This window comes from Hirundo rustica, chromosome 12 (genome assembly GCF_015227805.2).
Source record: "Hirundo rustica isolate bHirRus1 chromosome 12, bHirRus1.pri.v3, whole genome shotgun sequence".
NCBI lineage: Eukaryota > Metazoa > Chordata > Aves > Passeriformes > Hirundinidae > Hirundo > Hirundo rustica.
In genome coordinates, this window is record NC_053461.1 from 6,098,680 (window position 1) to 6,119,712 (window position 21,033).

The 21,033-nt window shown below is 42.3% G+C and overlaps 1 protein-coding gene across 14 annotated transcripts in view; it reads left to right on the forward strand.

Annotated features, from left to right (window-relative positions):
- The window catches only part of DOCK3 (dedicator of cytokinesis 3), a 183,938-nt gene that overhangs the window by 120,837 nt on the left and 42,068 nt on the right, over positions 1 to 21,033 (forward strand). For 8 of the 14 annotated variants that reach the window (XM_058422182.1, XM_058422187.1, XM_058422184.1 and 5 more), the window contains 13 exons: positions 921 to 1,004; positions 1,324 to 1,424; positions 2,728 to 2,809; positions 6,744 to 6,914; positions 8,130 to 8,216; positions 10,304 to 10,496; positions 11,396 to 11,523; positions 12,466 to 12,612; positions 14,632 to 14,730; positions 16,813 to 16,907; positions 18,415 to 18,490; positions 19,370 to 19,470; positions 19,736 to 19,794. In XM_058422182.1, coding sequence (XP_058278165.1) covers positions 921 to 1,004; positions 1,324 to 1,424; positions 2,728 to 2,809; positions 6,744 to 6,914; positions 8,130 to 8,216; positions 10,304 to 10,496; positions 11,396 to 11,523; positions 12,466 to 12,612; positions 14,632 to 14,730; positions 16,813 to 16,907; positions 18,415 to 18,490; positions 19,370 to 19,470; positions 19,736 to 19,794 — 1,423 coding nt within the window. The remainder of the gene's footprint in view (positions 1 to 920; positions 1,005 to 1,323; positions 1,425 to 2,727; positions 2,810 to 6,743; positions 6,915 to 8,129; positions 8,217 to 10,303; positions 10,497 to 11,395; positions 11,524 to 12,465; positions 12,613 to 14,631; positions 14,731 to 16,812; positions 16,908 to 18,414; positions 18,491 to 19,369; positions 19,471 to 19,735; positions 19,795 to 21,033) is intronic. The other 6 variants (XM_040076017.2, XM_040076018.2, XM_040076029.2 and 3 more) reach the window with 2 other exon arrangements.

The window sequence follows — 21,033 nt, forward strand, 5'->3', positions numbered from 1 at the left end:
GTCACAGTAATAGGGGAGCACAAATCCCATTTATATTGGAATTCTTCAAGAATGTCATGTTTTGTACACTTTGTTTGTAGGGCAGTACAACTATCTGGTTTTACAGAGAAAGAAAAGGAAAGATATGGATTGAATTATTTCATGGGGAGAAGTAATTGATTCTTCCCATAAATCAGCTGTCATTTGGCACTGGAATATGAAGAACAGAATGTCATAAATCCAAAAAAAAAGATATTTTATCATTCCAGAGACTTCATAAATTGTTATAATTTATTTCTTGTTGTCTACATCAGAAGTTTGAGTAGATTAAAAAATCATGAGAGAATGTGCAGTTAACGATCTCCAGCACTCTCTTTCACACGCATCCTTTTGGAGACCGTGCTTTCAGAAGGAAAGTCACTGAACTGTCAGTGCTCAGCAAGCTGTGGAGTTAAGGGTGAAAGAAGCAATTGGCAACATTTAACTTGCCCCAATTAATGCTTGTTAGAAAAGCTTTACTTTCTGTCATTTAACAAAAATTTCAGTATTAAACATAATTTAATGTACTGCCCAGCCTCAAATTTGATGCTGCACAGTACCTGGGACTCCAATGATTTGAGAATGAGAGCGAGTTGTTTTGCTACCGGTGTCAGGCAGCACTTCCAGTCAGCTTAAAGTGAGAGGAACACTCAGTCAAAATTATAAATCAGTACATTTTTCTTACTTTTTGGTTTTCTATCATTTTTGTGGGAAAATACTCCTTGCAAAGAGAAAATTTTTTTCTTAGTGAAATCAAATTAAAATCTGTCACATCACATGGGTGAACCTGAAGTGATTTGTCCTTGGCAAGTGTTTCGAACTTGCATGAACTAATTAAAGCAGGGGAGAAATAACCTTTTGAATACAATTTAAGTTGAAATTCTTTGTTCGTGTCATTTTAGTTCCTACAAGATATTCTGGACACGTTGTTTGTAGTTTTGGATGACAACACAGAGAAGTACGGTCTGTTGGTCTTTCAGTCTCTGGTAAGCTGCTGGATTGTTATTTATCTCATGCTCAGTGAGTTTTAAGTTTCTTATGATCGTGTTGCTCGTATTGTGCTTCTGTCAAACGTGAAATACTCAGCTGATCCAGCCCTGTTTTCTGTAATGGTCTTGGGTGAGGAGGGCAGGCTGACCTCATGGGCCAGCAGCAGTATTTGCTGTCATGGAGGAAAAGCAACCAGTCACACCTGAAAACACAACTGTGTTTAAAGCAGCTCACGTGTTTGAATGCTCCTTACCTTGGAACACTTGGCAGCAATGTGCAGTTCCTTGAGCTGGGCTCCCTTCTCCGTGTCCCCAGGTGTTCATCATCAACCTGCTCCGGGACAGCAAGTACTTCCACTTCCGCCCCGTCATGGACACCTACATCCAGAAGCACTTTGCAGGAGCTCTGGCTTACAAGTAGGTCTTGTGTTCCTCCCTTGGAGAGGTGGCATCAGCAAGCTTGGGAACGGTGGCACCATCAGGATCACACCCTTCCTGGCAGCAGTGTCCCCAAAAGTAGAGCTGCTCGCCTGGAAGTTTGCCAGCACAGCTGCAGGGAAAAGCTGCTGAATGTCACCATTGGCTGAGTGTGGCCACATTGGGCGTTTCTCTTGCCCTTCTGGACTGGCAAAACTTTTCTATTTTTTTTTTTCCTCAAACTGAAGAGATCCTCAGGAACAACTCATTATCAGTCTGTAGTCTATACAAATGAGCTACCAAGAGCATATGCATTCCTGGTCTTAAGGATGTTGGGATACACGACTCGTGTGAAAGCTTAGAGAAGTAATTGTGACTTCTAAAGTAGACAGGTATTCACATAGGATGTTCCATTTGGTTACAATTTAATTTCAGTAGATCAGAAATCTAAATTTCACTGTCACTTTGAAGATTCTGCCTTATTTTCTGCTATTTAAAGGAGTCTTGCATCAGAGAATGAGACCGAAAGCAGTAACAGTCACCCTTCAGAGTGTTTTTTTTTTTTTTCTTTCTTTTAGACCATTGCTTTTGTATATCTGAGTATATTCTATCTTTGGCCACAGTAAACTATAAAAAACAGCTCATAATTTCTTTTGATTCTTTTAAGCAATTCACATTTTTGAGTAATTAAAATAAATATAAAAATAGTCTAGCAATGGCAGGTGAAAACCCAAAGATATATACAACACGTATACAATGCTGGAAGGGATAGTGGTGTTCAGAGGGTATAAAAGTGTTCTGCTTTCTGTTAATTAGCACCTCTTTCAGACAAAACAAATGGGTTTTGGTAGTCTGATGTCTGAAATAAAACATGGGCTCAATACAGCTTTGTAAGTTAGTCCAGATGGTCTTGTGTACTTAGCAAAATAGATGCAGGTATTTTCTTTGTGATCTCAGTTTCTAAAAGCCTCTTACTGAGATGAGAGCTGGGATTTCTTATTAAAACAAAAGTATATTTTGGTCTTAGAACCATGCATTTATCAAAGCTATCTCTCTAATAACATCTTTTTTATGTTCTCTTAGTGTTCCTCACGGTCCAAGTCAATTACAGATAAGAAATCATTTTCTGGTTTTGAAACTTAAATAAATGTAAATACTATGTAAATTCAGTATCCAGGACAGCTGTAACTGACCACTGCAACAAAGTGAAATGAGAGAGGTTGAGACCTCTCCCTAAAACCAAAATGTTGGATGACTGTCACAACTGCTGCTGAAGGTTTCTGTTCACTGCCTGTTGCCCCAGGGAGCTGATCCGGTGTCTGAAGTGGTACATGGACCGCTCGGCCGAGCTCGTGCGCCAGGACCACATCCAGGAGGCAATGAGGGTGGGTATCCAACGGGAGCTGCTCTCTGCTCCTCTCTTCCTCTGGGACCACAGCAGGGCTGGGGCAGCTCTGCATGGACTCAAGGGCAGCGTGGCACTGGCTTCCTAGCGTTGTTTAACCTGATGTTTATATATATAGCCACAATTAGAGTTTTAGGGGGAGATTCACTCTTGTGCTGAAAAAATTGAGAGAATTCAGTCCCCTTAAGCCCTTTTGCAACCCTGTGGAGAACTTAGATGGGCCTTACATCTGTGACCAGTGCATAAATACTCCACTGATGTGGGCTACACCTTGCCCTCCATGCAGCAGTAGGTTTGAGTGTATCAGGCACGGGTGCTATGGATCAAAGTCTGGCTCTTCATCTCTGGCTGTGACACAGCCCCATTGTGCCATGGGTTGAAGTCCAGGAGTATTTTAAGCAGTAGATAAATGAGTCTTTAACTGGATGTAAATCCTCAGAAGTAGCACAGGACCTGACCTATGGTTCTGTGATGGGAGCATGATGTCCCAGGGAGGCACAGCTGTGAGAAACACCGGGAATGTTTTGGTGCTATTACAGAGAAATGGGAGAATAAATGAAGTATTCATTTAACCATGTGTAATAGAAAGCCTAGAAGTGTGTTAAGTGCATAAATATAAGATGCCAACATTTGCAGGAAGATGTTTTTCTTTGAGTAAATGCCCACCTGCACCTTGTGCCTCCAAGGGGGCCGGTGTACTGAATCTGGGCACTTGGAGAACTGGAAGCAGTGGCAGTGATCAGCACTTGGATTTTGTCACTTGTTAGTACAAATACGTGAAACCCAGGTGAAGGACACTGCCAATGCCATCATCTCCCTTTCCAGATCCCTGCTAGGATCCTACTCAGGTGCACCTATTCAGGCATTACACCAGTGCTTACTTTGTCTTTGTAGATATTGACATGCTTAGGAACGTGTTCTTTGGAATTTTCAACCACAAATTCATATGGAATGGTAAAAATAGGGCAAAGATGCCTTTTCAAGGAATTAGCAACTTTCTCATTCTTTTTTTTTTCCTATTTTATTTCTTTTAATTGCAAAAAAAGCTATTCAAGTTATGAGATGAGAGGAAGATCTCCAGCTGGAATGACTTCAAGGAGGTTTTCTTGCCTCTCAAACCACTGATTAGTGCTTTATGCAGTGCAGCAAACAGAGATGTAGAACATTGTCCCTATGTGATGTGCATTTGTTGAAGCCCTGTCCCAGTCCTGTTTGGAAATGGTAAGGACAGGAATGTTGAAATGCCTTTCAGCAGCTGGGGTTATTAGGGAAGTCAGTTTGTGAGTGAGGTACGTTGTGTCTCGGCCTCCAAGGCAGATCTTTGCTTACTGGGGCTCTCAAGTGCTGGAACGTGGCTGTTCCCTCTGTCAGGGAGGTCAGTTTGCAGACCTGACAGCCCAAGCCTTTCCAAGCACAGGAATTAAAATTACCAGCAGTTTGTGCAGGCCTGACAGCACATCCTCTGCCACCCACACTGCTGTCACATCTTATTCAGACAGTTGCCTTTGCAGGTACCCCTTGCAGGCCCAAATTCAGGTCTTTATCTTTTCCAATTACAGTGAAATGAATGACTTCCTTCTTTGTTTCCAGATTTTATTTCAGGCATTTGGAACAAGTTTGTACCAAAGACGTTATCATTGCTAGTGTGTCATTGCTAGTACCAGATTCTACTGTTGGGGATTTCTATGGTCTTTGTTGTGTTCACCACAGTCCTTGCATTAGCAGCTCTTTGAGAGAACAGGACAGCTCTGTATCCCTTTTTCCCTAAATTATCTGGTCAGCGTAGTGCCCTAAAGCTGGTGCTGAAATACTCTGCACTCTTACGGCTCCTGGCTGCTCGTGTACATTGATGATGGACACGTAAATGTCTCATAGCATTCTGATTCCAAATGCTGGCATTAGCAAAGAGACTTCTAGAGGTTTTCTAAAATTTCTAACCTCCCTCAAGACTGCTCTTAATTCTCAAAATCTCCTGTGCAGCTTGGTGGAGTTATAACTGAAAGGACATTTCCACCTAGAACACAGCACCATGCTCCTTTATCGTGTCCTATACAAAGCTCCACAAAAGCTGCATTTAGGAACAGCTGCCTGTGCCTCCCAGGGGACTTCTGTAACCAAGTCTCCATGAATGGCTCCACAGCCAGTTTTGCTGTCCCTGAGGAAATAAAGAACTAAGGAACTGTGTCAAGGAAATGCTCTTCCAGCTTCAGTTATCTTCCAGCAGAACTAGAGGTAGGTTTTGCCTAGATGAGGGAACCAACAGCAAGGGCTTTTCTCCCTCAGGAGGTTTTCCCTGAGTCTTCCCTGCTGGTCCCAGGGCAGGGGTGCTCACCTGTTACATGAACAAACAGACTGTGTTTGTAAGGGACCTAGTTTAATTTGGCACTGATCTTTTGTACCATGCCAAACATCACTGAAAGCTGGGATTTTATCTCAGTGCACTTGAATGTCTTTAGGCACAAATGCACATCATATTTGTGATGTTAGAGGTAGCAAGAGCCAAAGTTAGTCCTGGTGCTGACTTGTGCTACCCAGCCTTGGTTTGTGTTTCAGCATCCCAGCCCTATGTGCAAACTCTGGGGACTCTTTGGTTCACTGCCTGTGTGGTTTCATTGTCTGTGCTAAGGAAGTGCAGTGTTCTGAGCCCTGCTGTCTCACCTTCCACAGGGAATGATGGAGGCTCACACACAAATCAGAGATTTCTGGCTGTGTGTGCTGCGCCCCTGAAGCAGCTCCTACGAGCACAGCATGTGCTGGGTTTGGTGCTAGCACAGGGATGTCAGCCTTGGAGAGCTGACTGGGAACCAACTGCCCTTTGTCTGGAAACGAGCCAGGAACGCAGCTGATGTTTCCTGAGGAAGTTCTTCAGTGTAAGGAAGCTTCACTGGGAGATGGTTTAGTACAGAAGTATAAATAATAACTGCTGAATTACCAAAGTTCCCATTATTTCTGGGTGGCGGGGGGGGAAAGGCTGTAAGAATCAATGGCATTTTGAAACCCATGATGAGGAATTTCACATTCCCATTCTATACCCTTAAAGCTGTGGCATTCTGAAACTTCCAACATAGCAGTTCATATTGGGTGGTGGTTCAGTGAGGGACTCTTGTGAGTGCAAAAATATCTCTTGGGAGCAAAATTTGTATTTGAATTAACTTTCAGTTTCCCAGCATTGAAGTGAGACAAGAATATTTTCCATGGAATACAGTGAAATATTACTAAGGTTTCTGTACAGCCTATGATAGCTGAATCTCCAGCCTGTTGTTTTCCTGTGCTGGATTTTGAGGATATCATCAAACCCTGAATTATGTCTTCCTTAATCCTGCTTTGCTGGTGAATCCTGTTAAGCACTAAGGAAGGAGTGCTGTCCCTGATATTTGGTGCATTCTGGAGGTGTGTGAAGTGTCTCCTTGCTGGGCTGGTGTCTCAGAACTCTTGATAGGGCAGGGACTTGTTACAGCTGCTCAGAATAATGTGTTTTCTTCATGGTCACTGCTGCCAAATAAATGCAGTTCTAAATAATGCCATTTACAAAACATTAAAGAAAACAGAACAGCTTCTTCAGACGCTTCAGTCATTGTGCCAAGTCATGAGAAAACCAGATGTTTCTTACCTTGAACAAAGTTTTCCTCAAATTATGTAACTCAGATTTGCCTCTTTGATGTAAATGCATACTTTTTCTGTTAGTGGGACATGCAATTAAAGAAGATTATTGGTTGAGAATGGGTACTTGCCTAAGAGTAGCTCTTCCTCAACTGAATTATGTAACTTATAAAACCTGTTTTTCATTCTCCTTTCTAAAGCTCAAGAATTTAGTTATTATGCATGTAGAGTCTTTCCTGGTTCTCTTTAAAGCTCCTTTATTTTCTTTCTCTCTTTTTTTCTGTCTTGATCTCCTTCCTCTCCTGCTCCTTAAGGCCTTGGAATATCTTTTCAAGTTCATTGTCCAATCTCGGATCCTTTACTCCAGAGCTACTTGTGGAATGGAGGAGGAGCAGTTCCGTTCCAGCATCCAGGAGCTTTTCCAGTCCATCAGATTTGTGCTCAGCTTGGACAGCAGGAGCTCTGAGACTCTCATCTTCACACAGGTTTGCTGTTTCCTACACTCCCACTGGCAAACCACGAGGCAGCTGTTCCTGCACGGGTAGGAGGTGTGGGCACACGGGGTTAAATGCAGGTCAGTGGAGTTTTCCCCCTAAGCAAGCTGGAAAACAAGACACCCATTAATGGCATTAAAGCAGCTTTGCACAGGTGAGCTGGACTGGGGGCACTCTAAGAGGGAGTGACTTCTCACATGAGAATGCCGTTTTTGCTGTTGGCAGAAATAAACTAAGTTTTCGAGTCTCTCTCATTCCTCGGTCTTATGGTTGGCTTCAAGAATGTCTAAATCCTTCATTACAGTACTTCAAATCAATACTTACAGCAGCATCACAGTGAGAAGTTCAGTTGATGTATTTGCACTCAGATGAACAATTCCAGCTAAAATTCCAATCAGAATCATGCACAGCCCGACCACAAACATGTTGTGATGCCCATACTAATATTTAATGTTATATAATCGTTAAATCTGGCCCAGAGGACTTCATGAAGATTCTGTGTGGGCTGAAGACAGTACTCGAAGGGAGAAAGGATGCTGCTGAGTTTTGGGTTCAGTTTTTAAGACCACTGGTACTGAATTACATACTGCATCATTTGTTTTAAATGTCAAATATGCTCTTTTTATGCCTCTGCTCAGAGAATGTCAGAAGGGAGCACCCAGAGCTCCCTGGTAATGTGAAGGTGGTTTGTAATCACTAATGCAGAATTACAGATGTTTGAACACCTGCTGCATTTTGCCAGAGAAGCAGCTGCTGTGAACGTTGCAGCCAAGCAGTGACTCTGCTGGTTCAGGAAGCTGCCAGTGGAGTGATCTCTTTCTTCAGGAGCTGCTCTGAAAGATTTGAGAACAGCTGCTCTAATGTTTTATTTAATCACCCTTTAGTGGGTATAATAAGACGTGCCAGGAACAAGAGAAATCAGTGCACAGAATTTTGCAGACAAAGTGATGTTGAATGGAAACAGTATTGAATGTTTTCCAGTTGTGCTGGTCCCAAATATAGAGGGAGAGTCACTTTGAGGATGGGGGATTTTCCCTTTTTCTCTTGGTTTCACTTTTTAATATTTTTTCCTCCTTTCTCTCGCTGTGGTATTTCTTACTTCGGACTTTTGTAATTTGTAAAGCCTGTCCTTGTTGAATCTTTGAAAAGTTTACTTTTTGTTTCCCCCTTGCCACTGTGTTGCCCCCTGATCCCATTGCCCCCTAGGCCCCCCAGCCTGGAGGGCAGGCGAGCGGAGCCGGGACAGGTGCCCCACAAAAAGCTGGGGGCACAACAAGGCCGACATTTAATTCTGTAAGTAATGATCCCCAGCACTGCTCGAGTGTCTCATTGTGGATGTTCCCAGTTAGTCTCTTTACCCTACCCCAAACACTCTTTTCCTGCATATAAACTGGAGTTTGATGTTTAAGTGGCCGGTACTTTAAAACTTGGAGATGTGGAATATTTCACTTATTCATGGAGCAGTTTATGGCATCCACATACCAAAAAGACTGTACTGAGGGTGTACACAAGATTATATAAAGTCAAATTGTTCAGGGGAGCCAAGCATTTGTTCCTTATTGATTATTAGTTCTGGAAATCTGGACAATTGTTAAATACCCACAGAAATGCTTGAGGCCTTGGCAAAGATAATTTCCCTCACACTTGTCCTCTTCTCCAGGATATTTGAGAGATCTCAGTATCTCAGCTTTTTTTGGCAATGAGAGTAAAACTGATTTCCTTCCTCCCAGGCAATTAGCTTGACATGAGTAATGGTCCAGCATATTTTAGGGTGTTGTGCAATAATGGGATCCTTCAAGGAACTGTTGAAATGATGTCACCTCAGGACAGCTCCAAATCTTCCTGAAGAGATCCCGTGCCTCCCCTTGGATTGCTTGGATACAGAAATCTTTCTGCTTTAGGAGTAATAGCAAGTTTAGGAAAACTGTAAGGATTTGTTGGGCCAATATTGTGATTTCACTTGTATTATCCCAAAGATAAAGACAGTGACTGGATTTGTGGCTGTTACTGCCTTCCAAGAGTACCAGGAAACAATTTATACTTATTTATTTTGCTAGTACATTGTAGGTATGCGGGAACAAATAGGTGACAACACCCAGGAGGCCTTGTAGGGGTTTGTGTAATTTGAGTTGATTGTAAAATAAGATTTTGAGAGAGAATGAGTGGAAGAAGGAGGTACATTTATATTCAAAATAATTTAATGAGCTCTACCATGTTAATTGTAAAAATGACTTGATTTTGCTCAAATACTATTAAATAGATTTCACTGTTGAAGGAAAAAAGACTCTGCAAAGAAGGAGGCTGGGATTGTATGGATTAGGAGAGTCATGTCAATGTGGAAGAGATACAGAAATGTTTATGCAATGAGAAAACAAAAAAATCTCTGAGGAAAAGGAAATACTGACAGTGGTGAGAGTCTGGAAGGGCAAAGCTGAACAGAGAGCTGCAGTGAAGTCTGGTAAATCTGACTCTGGGCAGGAAATCACTGGGGGTTTGTGTGGAGAGCTTCAGGGAAGGGAGGTGGGAACGGCAGGACGGGAAGAGTGGAGGCGAGGTTGGTTCGAGTAAACAACCATCGAGGAATTTAAATAGTTATACTGAGGAAGCAGGTGTGGAGCTTGGCTAGGACGTAGAAGAAGGGAAGAATTTTAAAACTTAAGGGTGGTGGCAGTTGTTTGATAGAAGATGAAGTGTGCAGAACTTGAGCATAGGGTGATGCATGGAATTTTCTACTCTTGTGAAAAAATTAATTGCAAAATAGGAAATAAGACATGAAGAGATTTTTGTTGCTGTTGTGCTGACACCATTTCTGCACTTTAAGAAGCACTTTCAAGGATAGCTCCAGCCTACTGGAAATGTCTGTTACTGCAAGAATCACATGCACACTCGCATGATGTGGTGCCTCTTTCACGTGGACTCACACCCCACCCCTGCTGCAGAAATCCTGGAGTGTCACATGGCAGAGCTGGTTAAAGGTCTGCCAGCAGGTCCTTCGCTTCAGAATATTTTCTGAAGAGTTTTAACTCTCTTAGGTAGTTGCTTAGTACAAACAAATGGTCTAGAACTCTCCAATCAGAAGCAAGTGTTGTATTAACTGACAAAAGTAAATCAACAAAAATGGGCTATCTTCTGCTCTCCGATATCCCCATTTTTTTTTTTTATTTTATAAGCTGTATCCTAAAATACAGCTTTTTGAAGCCGTATCTGTGTGCACAACCTGTGCTAAGATTTACCGTCGCGGCAGCGCTTGAATTGCCCGTGCCGCACGTGAGTTGTTCACGCTGAGCTCCAGGCAGCACAGCACAGAGCGGGACCTCCTTCGCGCTCCGCGTTCCTCTCGCTGCCGGCTCGGTGCGCTGAGCTCCCTCCCGTATCCGCAGGCTGCGCTGCTCAACTCCTTCCCCGCCATCTTCGACGAGCTGCTGCAGATGTTCACGGTGCAGGAGGTGGCGGAGTTCGTGCGGGGCACGCTGGGCAGCATGCCCAGCACGGTGCACATCGGCCAGTCCATGGACGTGGTGAAGCTGCAGTCCATTGCCCGCACGGTGGACAGCCGCCTCTTCTCCTTCTCAGGTGAGCGCGGCTCGGGCTGCCGCTCGCTGAGGGCAGCGGCGCCTCGGGGGCCTTTGCGGTGGCTTTGTTGCAGATAATTCCCTGCTGGATGCCAGTAATGGTGGTAATTGTTTCTCTTGGCAGCGCCGTTGATAAATGTATTCATTCAGTAAAGCCAACATTGTGGGTTTGAGCCCTCTTTTCACAAGGGCTTTCACCTCAGAACTGTACATTCCGTGATCCTTGTGTGTCCCACCTCAGAATATTCTGTAACTCTGTTCGACACAAATACTTTACAAGTTTTGCTATGGTAAGAAATGTTTATAAATCCATCCTAGATAAATTGTAGCCATTAAAGTAAACATACATTAAAAAGTAAGACAATTACTGAAACTGACAAATCTCACGTTACACTTTGCATTGCTCTTATCATGGACAGGAAGACAATCTACTTTCCAGCCAGCTTATGCTTGAGAAACAGTGGGGATAGTCACGTGAGAAACCCACCACATTCCTTTAAAGTATCTTTAATCTTTACATTGTAACTTCAGTATTTCTTTAGCTCGACACTTTAGTAACTCTTAAATTCTTAAAATTTTACTTAAATATGTTATTGCTTACATATACTTTCAAAACAGAATTTTAAGAAATCTTTAAGAACTCAGTGGAAAATAGGTGAAGATTGTGAGTGTATTTCATACGTAAAGGTCTGAATGAAAGAAATTATGAAGGTAAAGTGGAAGACAGCTCCACTGGGTTTTCTCTTTCCTGTAGTGAGGACCTCAAGTTAGTGTACTTAAATTATTGTACTCAGTACAAGGTGAGAATGATCACACCACAGAATTTTGTTGAAACCATCCCTTGTAATTGTTTGTAAGTGTTTTCTTTCCTTACATTTGAAACGTTTTTCCTTCATTCAGAGTCCCGGCGCATCTTGCTGCCTGTAGTCCTTCACCACATTCACCTTCACCTACGACAGCAGAAGGAGCTGCTGATCTGCTCTGGGATCCTCAGTAGTATCTTCTCCATAATCAAGACCAGTTCTTTGGTAAATCTGCTACTTGGTTTTAATTTTTTGTTTGCACCACTGATTTAGTAAAATGAAGAGTGAGACATTTTTATAGGTTAATACAGGTTTTTCAAAGTACCTTAAAAACAAGATTGTGCTGCCAGCAGGAGAAGGTCTGAAATGAGGGTCTGGCTCTGTGTGTGACTCAGAGCAGCCTCATTACACAGTGTGCTTGCTGTTGCGAGGGGGGAATCACATACACCCTTACCAGCTTTGACACTGTTTAATTTGCTCATGCAAGCCCAGAACTTAGATGCCAGTGGAGTTTAAAAGTTTTACACAGCTCAAGGACTTGCAGTTCTGTGAGAGACAGTAACTAGCACTTTGTGGTTCACATGAAAAGAATACTCTAAAATTATCCAATCAATGAAATCCCACTTACTTTTGGAAATTGCTGCTGAGTTTCAACACCCAGCTTTGACGGTCATAACACTCTGATCTTAAATGGTAACTGGATCATGTAAAGCAATGCTCACAAAGAGGGGGTGGTGAAGTTTCCCCACCTGACTGAAGTAGGAAGCTCATGATACTAATTATAATCCATACCAATGTGTATTTCCAATTACAAGCCATGGTTCTGTGTGAAAGGAACGAGATGAAAGATATGGAAATAAGCTATCATGGAGGTAACGAGATGAAAGGTATCATGGAGTAAAGGTTCCTGAACATAATTTGCTCCTGTTGTGTTCTAGACCTTTGATTATAGACTAACCTTTATGGCTGTGACCCTGAATGTTTCCATCAGAGACTGTCAAGGTAACTAACACACATACACTGACAGAACAACAGGATCTGGTACCAGTGAGGAATTTTTACTTCTGTGAGCTCTGTCCCAGCAAGCCTGTGGTATGGCTGACTCAGAACTGCCTTTACCTGTTCCATCTCTCCAGCTTCTAACTGTTTGCTCACCACTTGCTGTAGGAGGGAGATGTCGTGGAGGAGGTTGAGATGATGGTGGAGAGCCTCCTGGACGTGCTGTTACAAACTCTGCTCACAATCATGAGTAAATCGCAGTCTCAGGAGGCGGTAAGAGGGCAGCGCTGCCCGCAGTGCACAGCAGAAATCACTGTTAGTAACTAACAATCAGTTTCTATTTCCTGCTTCTCTAACCTCTGGTTCAGTCCCTCACCACCACTGGCACCTTCATCATCATCTCTGCTGCATGAATGCCCAAGGCTTTGTCTCTTTCCCTTAATAAGCCACAAACCCATTCCTTCCTCTCTGCACAGTGAGGGCTGCAGGAAGCACTGGAGCTCAGGATGCTTTAATGGATTTCCAGATTATTTTCTTGTCTTTGCAGCTGTGATTCAGAGTTATTGCTTAAGACTTGAGGTGCTGGGGAGCTGTCTGGGGCTTCACCCCTAAGGTGGTATCACCAAGGGCTATGAGGAGTATCAGGCTGTGACCCCAAAACTGAGGATATGACAGTGCTCTGTGGTTAAATCCCTTTGCTTAACACCCTGGAGAGCTTCTGTCCAGGGTCATTGACTATTTCATGCAAATGAAACACAGCATACATTTTCAAAAGAAATTAAGAGATGGTAAGTCAAGCGAGCTGTTGAGCTTGGTGGGAGAAGCCACCACTTTACCCAGGCTGCCAGCCTTAGCCACAGGGAAGAAATTTTTCTTTGACATGCAATGGAAGAGAATAAAAAGAACAGAGTTTTGCTATTCACCCTTCTTCATTCCTGGATTGATGTCCTTTTCTATTCTAGCCTATTTTAGCGTATTTTTGTTTGTTGGAGTCTCTAATGCTGCTTTTTCAATGTAGGATGTTAAGCTGCTGTTCAGAACATCCTTTTTTAGACTTGTTTTTTTAGCAAATGGCTGAAACCTCAGCGGTGCTGCTGGGGGCAGATGTGCACTAAGGTGCACTTCTCACACAAGAGAGAAGGCTGGATTTTTCCTTGTTAGCTCAGATAACGAGATGTTCTTTGATACAGGACAAGAAAGACACAGGCTTGCAAATGGCCAGTAATATCTCAGTTTCCTTTTACTGCTGCCATTTGACTTACTGCTCTTTACCACATGCCAGCCCACACAGAAGAGCACATCTTTCTTCCTAGTGAAGTTCAGCCCTGGAACTGGAAAGTTTATTGCAAAACCTGTGTCAAAGCTTCCAGGTAGATGCTTGAGCCATTTAGAAAAACAATAAAATGGAAGGCACAGTCCCTTGTATTTGCTCCTCAATTTACATTTCACAGCACAATGATATGTGGAGTCTTATTAGATATGGCTTAGATTTGTGCATTTTCCAAATTAGTTTCTCCGTTGCAGAAAAAAAGAGTGTTGTGGAAGGGACTGGCAGTCAACAAACCCAGCCTTGATGGTTTTGGCACCACTTTGCTTGTTCTCTTGGACAAATTGCTTACCTTCTCTGTGCTTTGCTTTCAGATTTGTAAAATGGGGGAGCTTCTCTTTGGAAAACACTTTGGGATGCTGTGGTAACTGGTTAGGGCGGATCTGCTTTGCGGAATTACAGAAATGTAATTGCAGCTCATGTAGGCTTACCCAGCCTGTGCTCAGGAAATCTGATTGCAGTCCTGTCAGTACTGGAGCTCTGACAGCACAGAACTTGGTGAACACTAATAAGCCGTGTATTTATAAGCTTCCAGACACCTTCTGTAGCCCAGCCTGATCCCAAGCTGTCACTGCTTTACTGGTCAGAGTCACTTAGTTCAAATGGTTGCTGGTCTGTTGGCATGAGCTGCAGTCACACCTCTGACAGACACTGTATATTTAAAGTACTGAAAAAGGTATTGTCAAAACCTGCATGCTCAGGGGGCGATTTGTTAATGTCTGTATTAATAATTTTAAACTAATTTTTATGAGACCACAACTTTGATTAAAAGACCTTTAAAACTGGCATCTGTGGAGGAGCCTCCTGGAGGTGTATCCCTGTATTTATTAACAGTAACTGAGGAACTGGTAACCTGAAGTATTTTCAGTCTCCGTGCATGTCAGCTGTCCCCTCATAGGCATCGGGGCCATTTCAGACCCCTCCCTTTATACCTTCCCCCGGGTTAAGCTTTGTGTCTGTGAAATTGCAGATTGTCTGAATGAAAGAGTTTCTCATTTGGTCAACAGGGAGAATATGTCTCCTGCCTTTTATCTTTGCTTCGTCAGATGTCAGACACTCACTTCCAGCACCTACTGGACAACTTCCAAAGCAAGGATGAACTGAAGGTACAAAAGGATGTGATGTTTGTAGGGTGATTCCCTCAGAATGGGAGAGCAGAGGGGAATCCCTCCAGCATCACTTGCCCTGTTAATCATTCCCATCCACTGGCGCTCTGTTCAGGGACCTTCCTTTCACTTTTACAATCATTGGTGTAGTGTTACAAAAACACGTTTAAGACCACAGGGCACCAAATTATCTTTAAAACAGCAAATAGAGTCCCGAGATAGATGTTGTTGGACATAAAGGATATTGTAATTGTTACATATAAAACACAGGCTGAGGAACGTGGGGTTTTTAATCCTGTGAATGAGAAGTCAGTTGTTGTATAGCATTTTACTACACCTTCAGTATGCACTGGAGCTTTCTTACAAGGGTATTGATTTTATTCCAGAAGAGAATGTCAAGCCTTTTGGGGGTTACAATGTCTCTAGCAGATGAAATATTTTTTGAGGAAAGCTGTAACCTCCATGCTACATGCTTCGCAAACATCAGCTTAAATTATGGCTCTCTGTGAACAGCAGGGGTTGGTGAGGGGCACAGACCTCTGACATTTGGAAATGGCACATCTCACACCTCACACCAGCAGAACTACTTACCTCAAATTTGGATGGGGAAGAGGAGTATCTCCAGCAACAGCCTGTTCAAAAGGCAGACTGGTCCTATAAATAAAGACAAGCTTTTATATAAAACGATTTTGTTTAGCATGACAGTCGTATATGCACAATAACAATGGAATGTGGCAGGAACATCTCTTATCTTAACAAATGAAACAGAGAAGCAGTGAGAAGTCCTTCCTGGACAGACTTTCAGCTTTTAAATATTTTGTGTGCATAAAGAGAAGCTGAATAAATCAGGGAGATGAACTGGAATGATAAAATTCTTATCTTTAGGTTGCAGGGTTCAGTGTATCTCAGGCTGATAGTTATCTGAGATTGCTGCCTTTCTGGTAACTTTCAAATTGCTCACAGAGAAATTATTTGGTAAAATAGTTCATAATAAATTTTAATAGTTATTTTTAAAGCCATCTAAACTATAGTTCTTATGTCAGACTTGTGGAAAGGTCATTGAACTAAAATTTGTCTTTATGCCCAAAAGAACTATTGTATCTCTGACAATCTGACTATATGTTCCAAGAGTACCACAAAAGCTGAAGATGGTATATATTATTCTTTTTTTCCCCCATCAAATATGGCTGTTAAAATATTTCCAATACTTTTTCTGGCATGGAGAGGCATTTTATTCACTTACCACTGTTACACCGCGGGCAAAATGAGGCCAAAAGTCAAGGAGCTTCTAATGCTTTACTCTGAGCTCAGTTACATCAAGATATTAATCACACACCCTCCATTAAGGCATAATGGTAGTATGGTTTTGAAGAGTGCCTGCTCTGCCAATTTCGCTATTTCAATTTTGTCTGGAAGGAAAACAGAACAACCAAATCATAGTTTGCAAGGCCAACAACTGGTCACATTTAATCTTCACTGTTGTTCTGTACAGACATGGAGGTGCAGGTCATCAAAAAACAGAAATGTCTTCAGGTTTGGGGATTTTTTTTTTTTTTTTTTTTGGAAAGCAAACATTCATCTGACTTGTCTAATAGCTCTTTGCTGCTGTGTGTTGCCAAAAATGGAGTTTTCTGTTACTATTTTAGAAAGCCTGCGTAGGAGTTTTATTGGGCTCGGGGGTGTGGTTAGTTCTCAAATTGTGACATAAGTCCAAAGAAATTTGGACAGATAGATTAATAAAATGAATACATTAAAAAGTGTTTATGAGTCCAGTATATCTGAAAATAGCTGCAAATTGGCACTGGAACTCTGGGTGATAGTATGAGAAGTGAAATATAATTATGCACATAGGGAAGATTTTCATCTCCCTGTAGAACTGAAGATTTTAAAGAAGCTCCAAGTTGTATATTAGATGCGAACAAAAGGAATAGAGCCATATTCCAATGTATGATGCTTCCAGGTGAATGGCCTTGCAACACAAAGCTCAAGTAGAGCACCCTTAGCTTAATTGTCTTTCTTACAATCAAGAAGTAGATTCACCTGCAACTGCTGTGGATTTAAATTATTTTCCTGATGTGACAGGAGTTCCTCCTGAAGATTTTCTGTGTGTTTCGGAACCTGATGAAGATGAGTGTCTTTCCTCGAGACTGGATGGTGATGAGGCTGCTCACCAGCAAGTAAGTAGAGGAGCAGGTGTAACGTGTTGCCATTCCACGGCAGCTAAAGCCTGGGGCAGTGTTTTTCCTCAGACTGAGGTGTGAGCATCAAGACAGGCACTCTGAAGGGCTCATCCTCATTGTGCTGTTGTTGGAACACTCTGGATCAAAGCTGTGTGTTCGTGGGTTTGTTAAACTCCACCAGTGTTCTCAGAGGCAGGAGTTAAAGGCAGAGCTGAGGGAGCTGTGCTGAGGGTGAGAGGCCCAGCAGCTCCAGCACACAGAGCAGTGTTTATGAGCCCAGCTCCCACACCAGGGGTGTTTATGGGCCTCTTGATCCCTTGTCAGGGAATCCCTGCACTGAATATCTGGTTTTTCCCATGGACATCCCTCCTTAGCCAAGTGAGGAGAGGCATTTGGGTAATTTGGAAAAGGGGGAGACCCCAGCCACGACACCAGAGCATTACACAGAGTTCCTTCTCAATTCACTTGTCATCTGCCATTTTAATGCTCCATTTTACCTCAGTTTCTTGCTTCTGCTGGGTTAAGTACTGTGCTCTTTGGCTCGGCAGCAATGTTGAACACAGGGTGGCTGGAATCATTCACTGGATTCCTTAGCTAAACTAGCTGTGGAATTCCCACTGAGTGACAGCTGGAGCATTCCTGCTCTGAGGAAACACCATGCAAATCCTCCAAAGGCTGCCTGCTCAGCTGAGCTGAATGCTCTGCAAGTCCACCCTGCTCATGAGAAGTGAAAGAAGAGGATTTCAGTAATTCAAGCATAAAGATTCATTGAAGTTCTGTAAGAAAAAAGAAATCCACCTGGAACAGTAGCTGCCTCAGATGCTGCAGGTTACCTGTTCCCTTGGGCATAATTTTGCCACAAAGCTTTAGACTGACAGTTACTTTTAGCAGTGCTGTTGGAGTATGGCTTGCACATGAATCAGAGATGTGCTCTTCTTTTGATACTGCTGTTGCCTCGTCTACATGCCATTTATCAATTCCTGAATCTAACATGTGCCTTAATGGCCTTTCACCAAGGAGTATGTAGCCACCAAGAAAAAATAACACAGGATCAAATATTGGCAAAATACTCGCCAATATCTTGAGTTGAATGAGAGTGAGATAAAGGACCATTGTATAGACAGTGACAAGGACAGCTCAAAAATTTTGAGCTATTCTCCTCTGGGGAAAAAGATCTTTCTGCTTAGAACAGGAGGAAAAAGAGTGTATTATTCCATTTTCCTGGTGATATATGGCCCAGCCGTGCAAAATAGACAGGATTTTAAATGCTCCTGTGTAAATTTTAAAAGTTAAAATAATAGTGAAAGTTCAAAATTTTGTATTAATTAGTACAAATTGTTCATTAAAACATAGAACAGCGACTTCACTGTAAATATCACAGTTTACACAGGAAATGCTCTTCTCTGTACCTGTAGTAAAACCAGCACCACCAACCACTATAATACACTGCATTCCATATTCAAATGTTCTCTTTTTGTTTTCTTCTCTTTGTTTTTGGCTGCAGTATCATAGTTACAACAGTTCAGTACTTGTCTTCTGCCCTGCATAAGAATTTCACAGACACGGACTTCGATTTTAAAGTAAGAATTGATTCAGAAAATGTTCTGACATCTTTCCAAACCAGCAGCAACAAAGGAACAGGAACTGCCCTCTGCATTAGCTGATGATATTTGCAGCATTTACTAGAGTGTCTGTCAGGAAAATGACCTAACTGATAAAGGACAGGAATGGAATCTGGAATTGATGGGAAGTAGAATAGATACAGTGTGAGATCAAATCAGGAAAATTCAGTCCCTCATAAAGGAAACAAGTAATTCCATAAGCATGGGGCTAATTGAGAGTGCTGTCTTCCAGACTGATGGATAATGCAATGTAAGCTCAGGCAATGCTTTTCCTGAAGTTGGGGAATTCATGAACTTCCTCTCCCAGAGGTCTCTCTGGCTGATGACACAAAACCTGGAGGAACACAATCCCAGGGAGTGTCCCTGTGTCTGATGTAGTTGCAAATGGGCAGCAATTTCAGTGTTAGTAAGGAGGAGCTGCCAGACAATGCACCTAGGCACAAGTGCACACACCAAGCTGGCAAAAACCTCATCTCTGGGAAAACAGCCCCAAATTACAGGGGGTCTCATTCATGATATCATTTGATCTCTGGGGATTCTTGACAGATAAAATCTGTTCAACCTACAGAAAAACAATTTAAAAGTTTGCTGATGTCACCAAGTTTATTCATTCTTGAGGAAAACACAGTGGCATTGCTTTTGTGGGGGTTTTAATTCCAGTTCCCAACAGGTTCTAAATAATCCATTTGTACCCTTAAAAGTTAATTTGTATCTCCATAGTAAGAGGCATGTTGATGAAATTACCCCTTGATAACCAGAAGGAGTCTATGTCTTTCTCCACTTCTTTAAAACTTACTCTTAGAGTGTAATGTTATAAAATTCTTTCCCTTGTCCCAGGTGTGGAACTCTTATTTCAGCCTGGCAGTTTTGTTTATAAACCAGCCGAGTCTCCAACTAGAAAATGCCACACCACCTAAGAGGAAGAAGATTCTGGATAAGTAAGGATATGCTTCTTTGGGTTCCCACCTCAAAAAAGAGTCTTGTTTTCCTACCATTTATTGTGAAACCTGGGATGTGGAAATGCCTGGGAAATTAATAACTAGATCTTCCAGTCCAGCAATCAGTGATTATTAGTCAAGTTGTTTGATATTCTTACATTGTCATAAATGTAAATTGAATTTTTTTTAATGTTGGGTTATTTTTTCACATCGCTGCCTTGCAAGTTTTTGTTCCCTGGGCAGCTGTGTCTCTGTTCTCTCTCAGGTATGGTGATATGAGAGTGATGATGGCCTATGAGCTCTTCAGCATGTGGCAGAACCTGGGTAAGCCTCTCCCTCTCTCACCTGACAGCCAAAGCCAAAGGAAAACCCCATTTCTGTCAGATTTTTAAATTGTTTTAATGTTTTGTGGCATCACAGAATCCTTTGCTTCTCTGAAGAGAAGCACTTCTCCCACCAAAACTCTCTTCTGCACTGTATTCTAGAGGAAAAGAAAATGTTTGCTGATAGAGATCACAAATGCAAGGATATGAGAAGGGATAAATCTCTAAGAGAGCAGAGGGGCGACACAAGTCAGATTGGGTAAATTAATAATGTGGCAGCAAAATATTCACCAAGCCAAATACAAACATTTTAGGTGTAGGAATATAGGTAGGAGTTGCTATTCAAAAAAAGCAAAGAGTACAAATGTACCATGCTGATTATCAGCTGAAGGAGAGCTGTAAAGTGCTATGGATGAAGGAGATTTTTGTAATCTTTGAGGAAATATGTAAGAATCTGGAGTAAGAGAAGAGGGATCATATTACTGTCATGGTGTTTTCCCTAAGTGAACTTGATTCTAGGTTAGTTTGCCCAGTCCTGCTTTCTACAGCTAAAAGAAACAACAAAACACAAAAAAAAAAATAAACCCAAGGCAAGCTGGACAAAGTTCAGGCAGCAGTCAGGAAGGCTACAGAAGCAAGAAAACAGAATAAGCCTGATTTGTCTTGCACAGCTAAAATGATACAGCCAGAACCAGTCATGGTTCAAGGGGTCCATATGGAGAATAGAAGATCCTCCAAGATAACAGAGATCCAATACCCAGAAAATGGTGCTGGACTAACTCCGCTGAGAAGCAAGAAGGCAGTTTGAGATGTGTAGGTGCAGACATTTATCACTGGATGCTGCTCCAGGTCAGGCTCTGTTGAGTTTCTCTCTGCAGCAGTGCAGTGTGGCTCAGAAGGGATTGTCAGCAAAGTGCCTCGGGTCCCTCCTGGAGCAGATCCACTTGGTCCCAGTCAGTGGCAGGTAGAAAATGGAGACAGCAGTGAGCAAGAGCTCTGTAGTTCCTTGAAATCTAAACATGCTCTATTAAGTACCATTGTTCTCAGCAGCCCTTTCAAAATCTTCATGAATCAGAAGTACCCCTGGCCTCTTTTCCCCCAGTTAGAATGGTTTAGTTTGGTTACTTTTGACAGTTTGAATTCCTTTGCAAGTAAAATACACTGACAATTTTTGCTGAAGGCTTTCACAGTGAAATTAGAAATGCTCTTTGAGACTTTGCAAAAAATGGTGTAAAGCAAA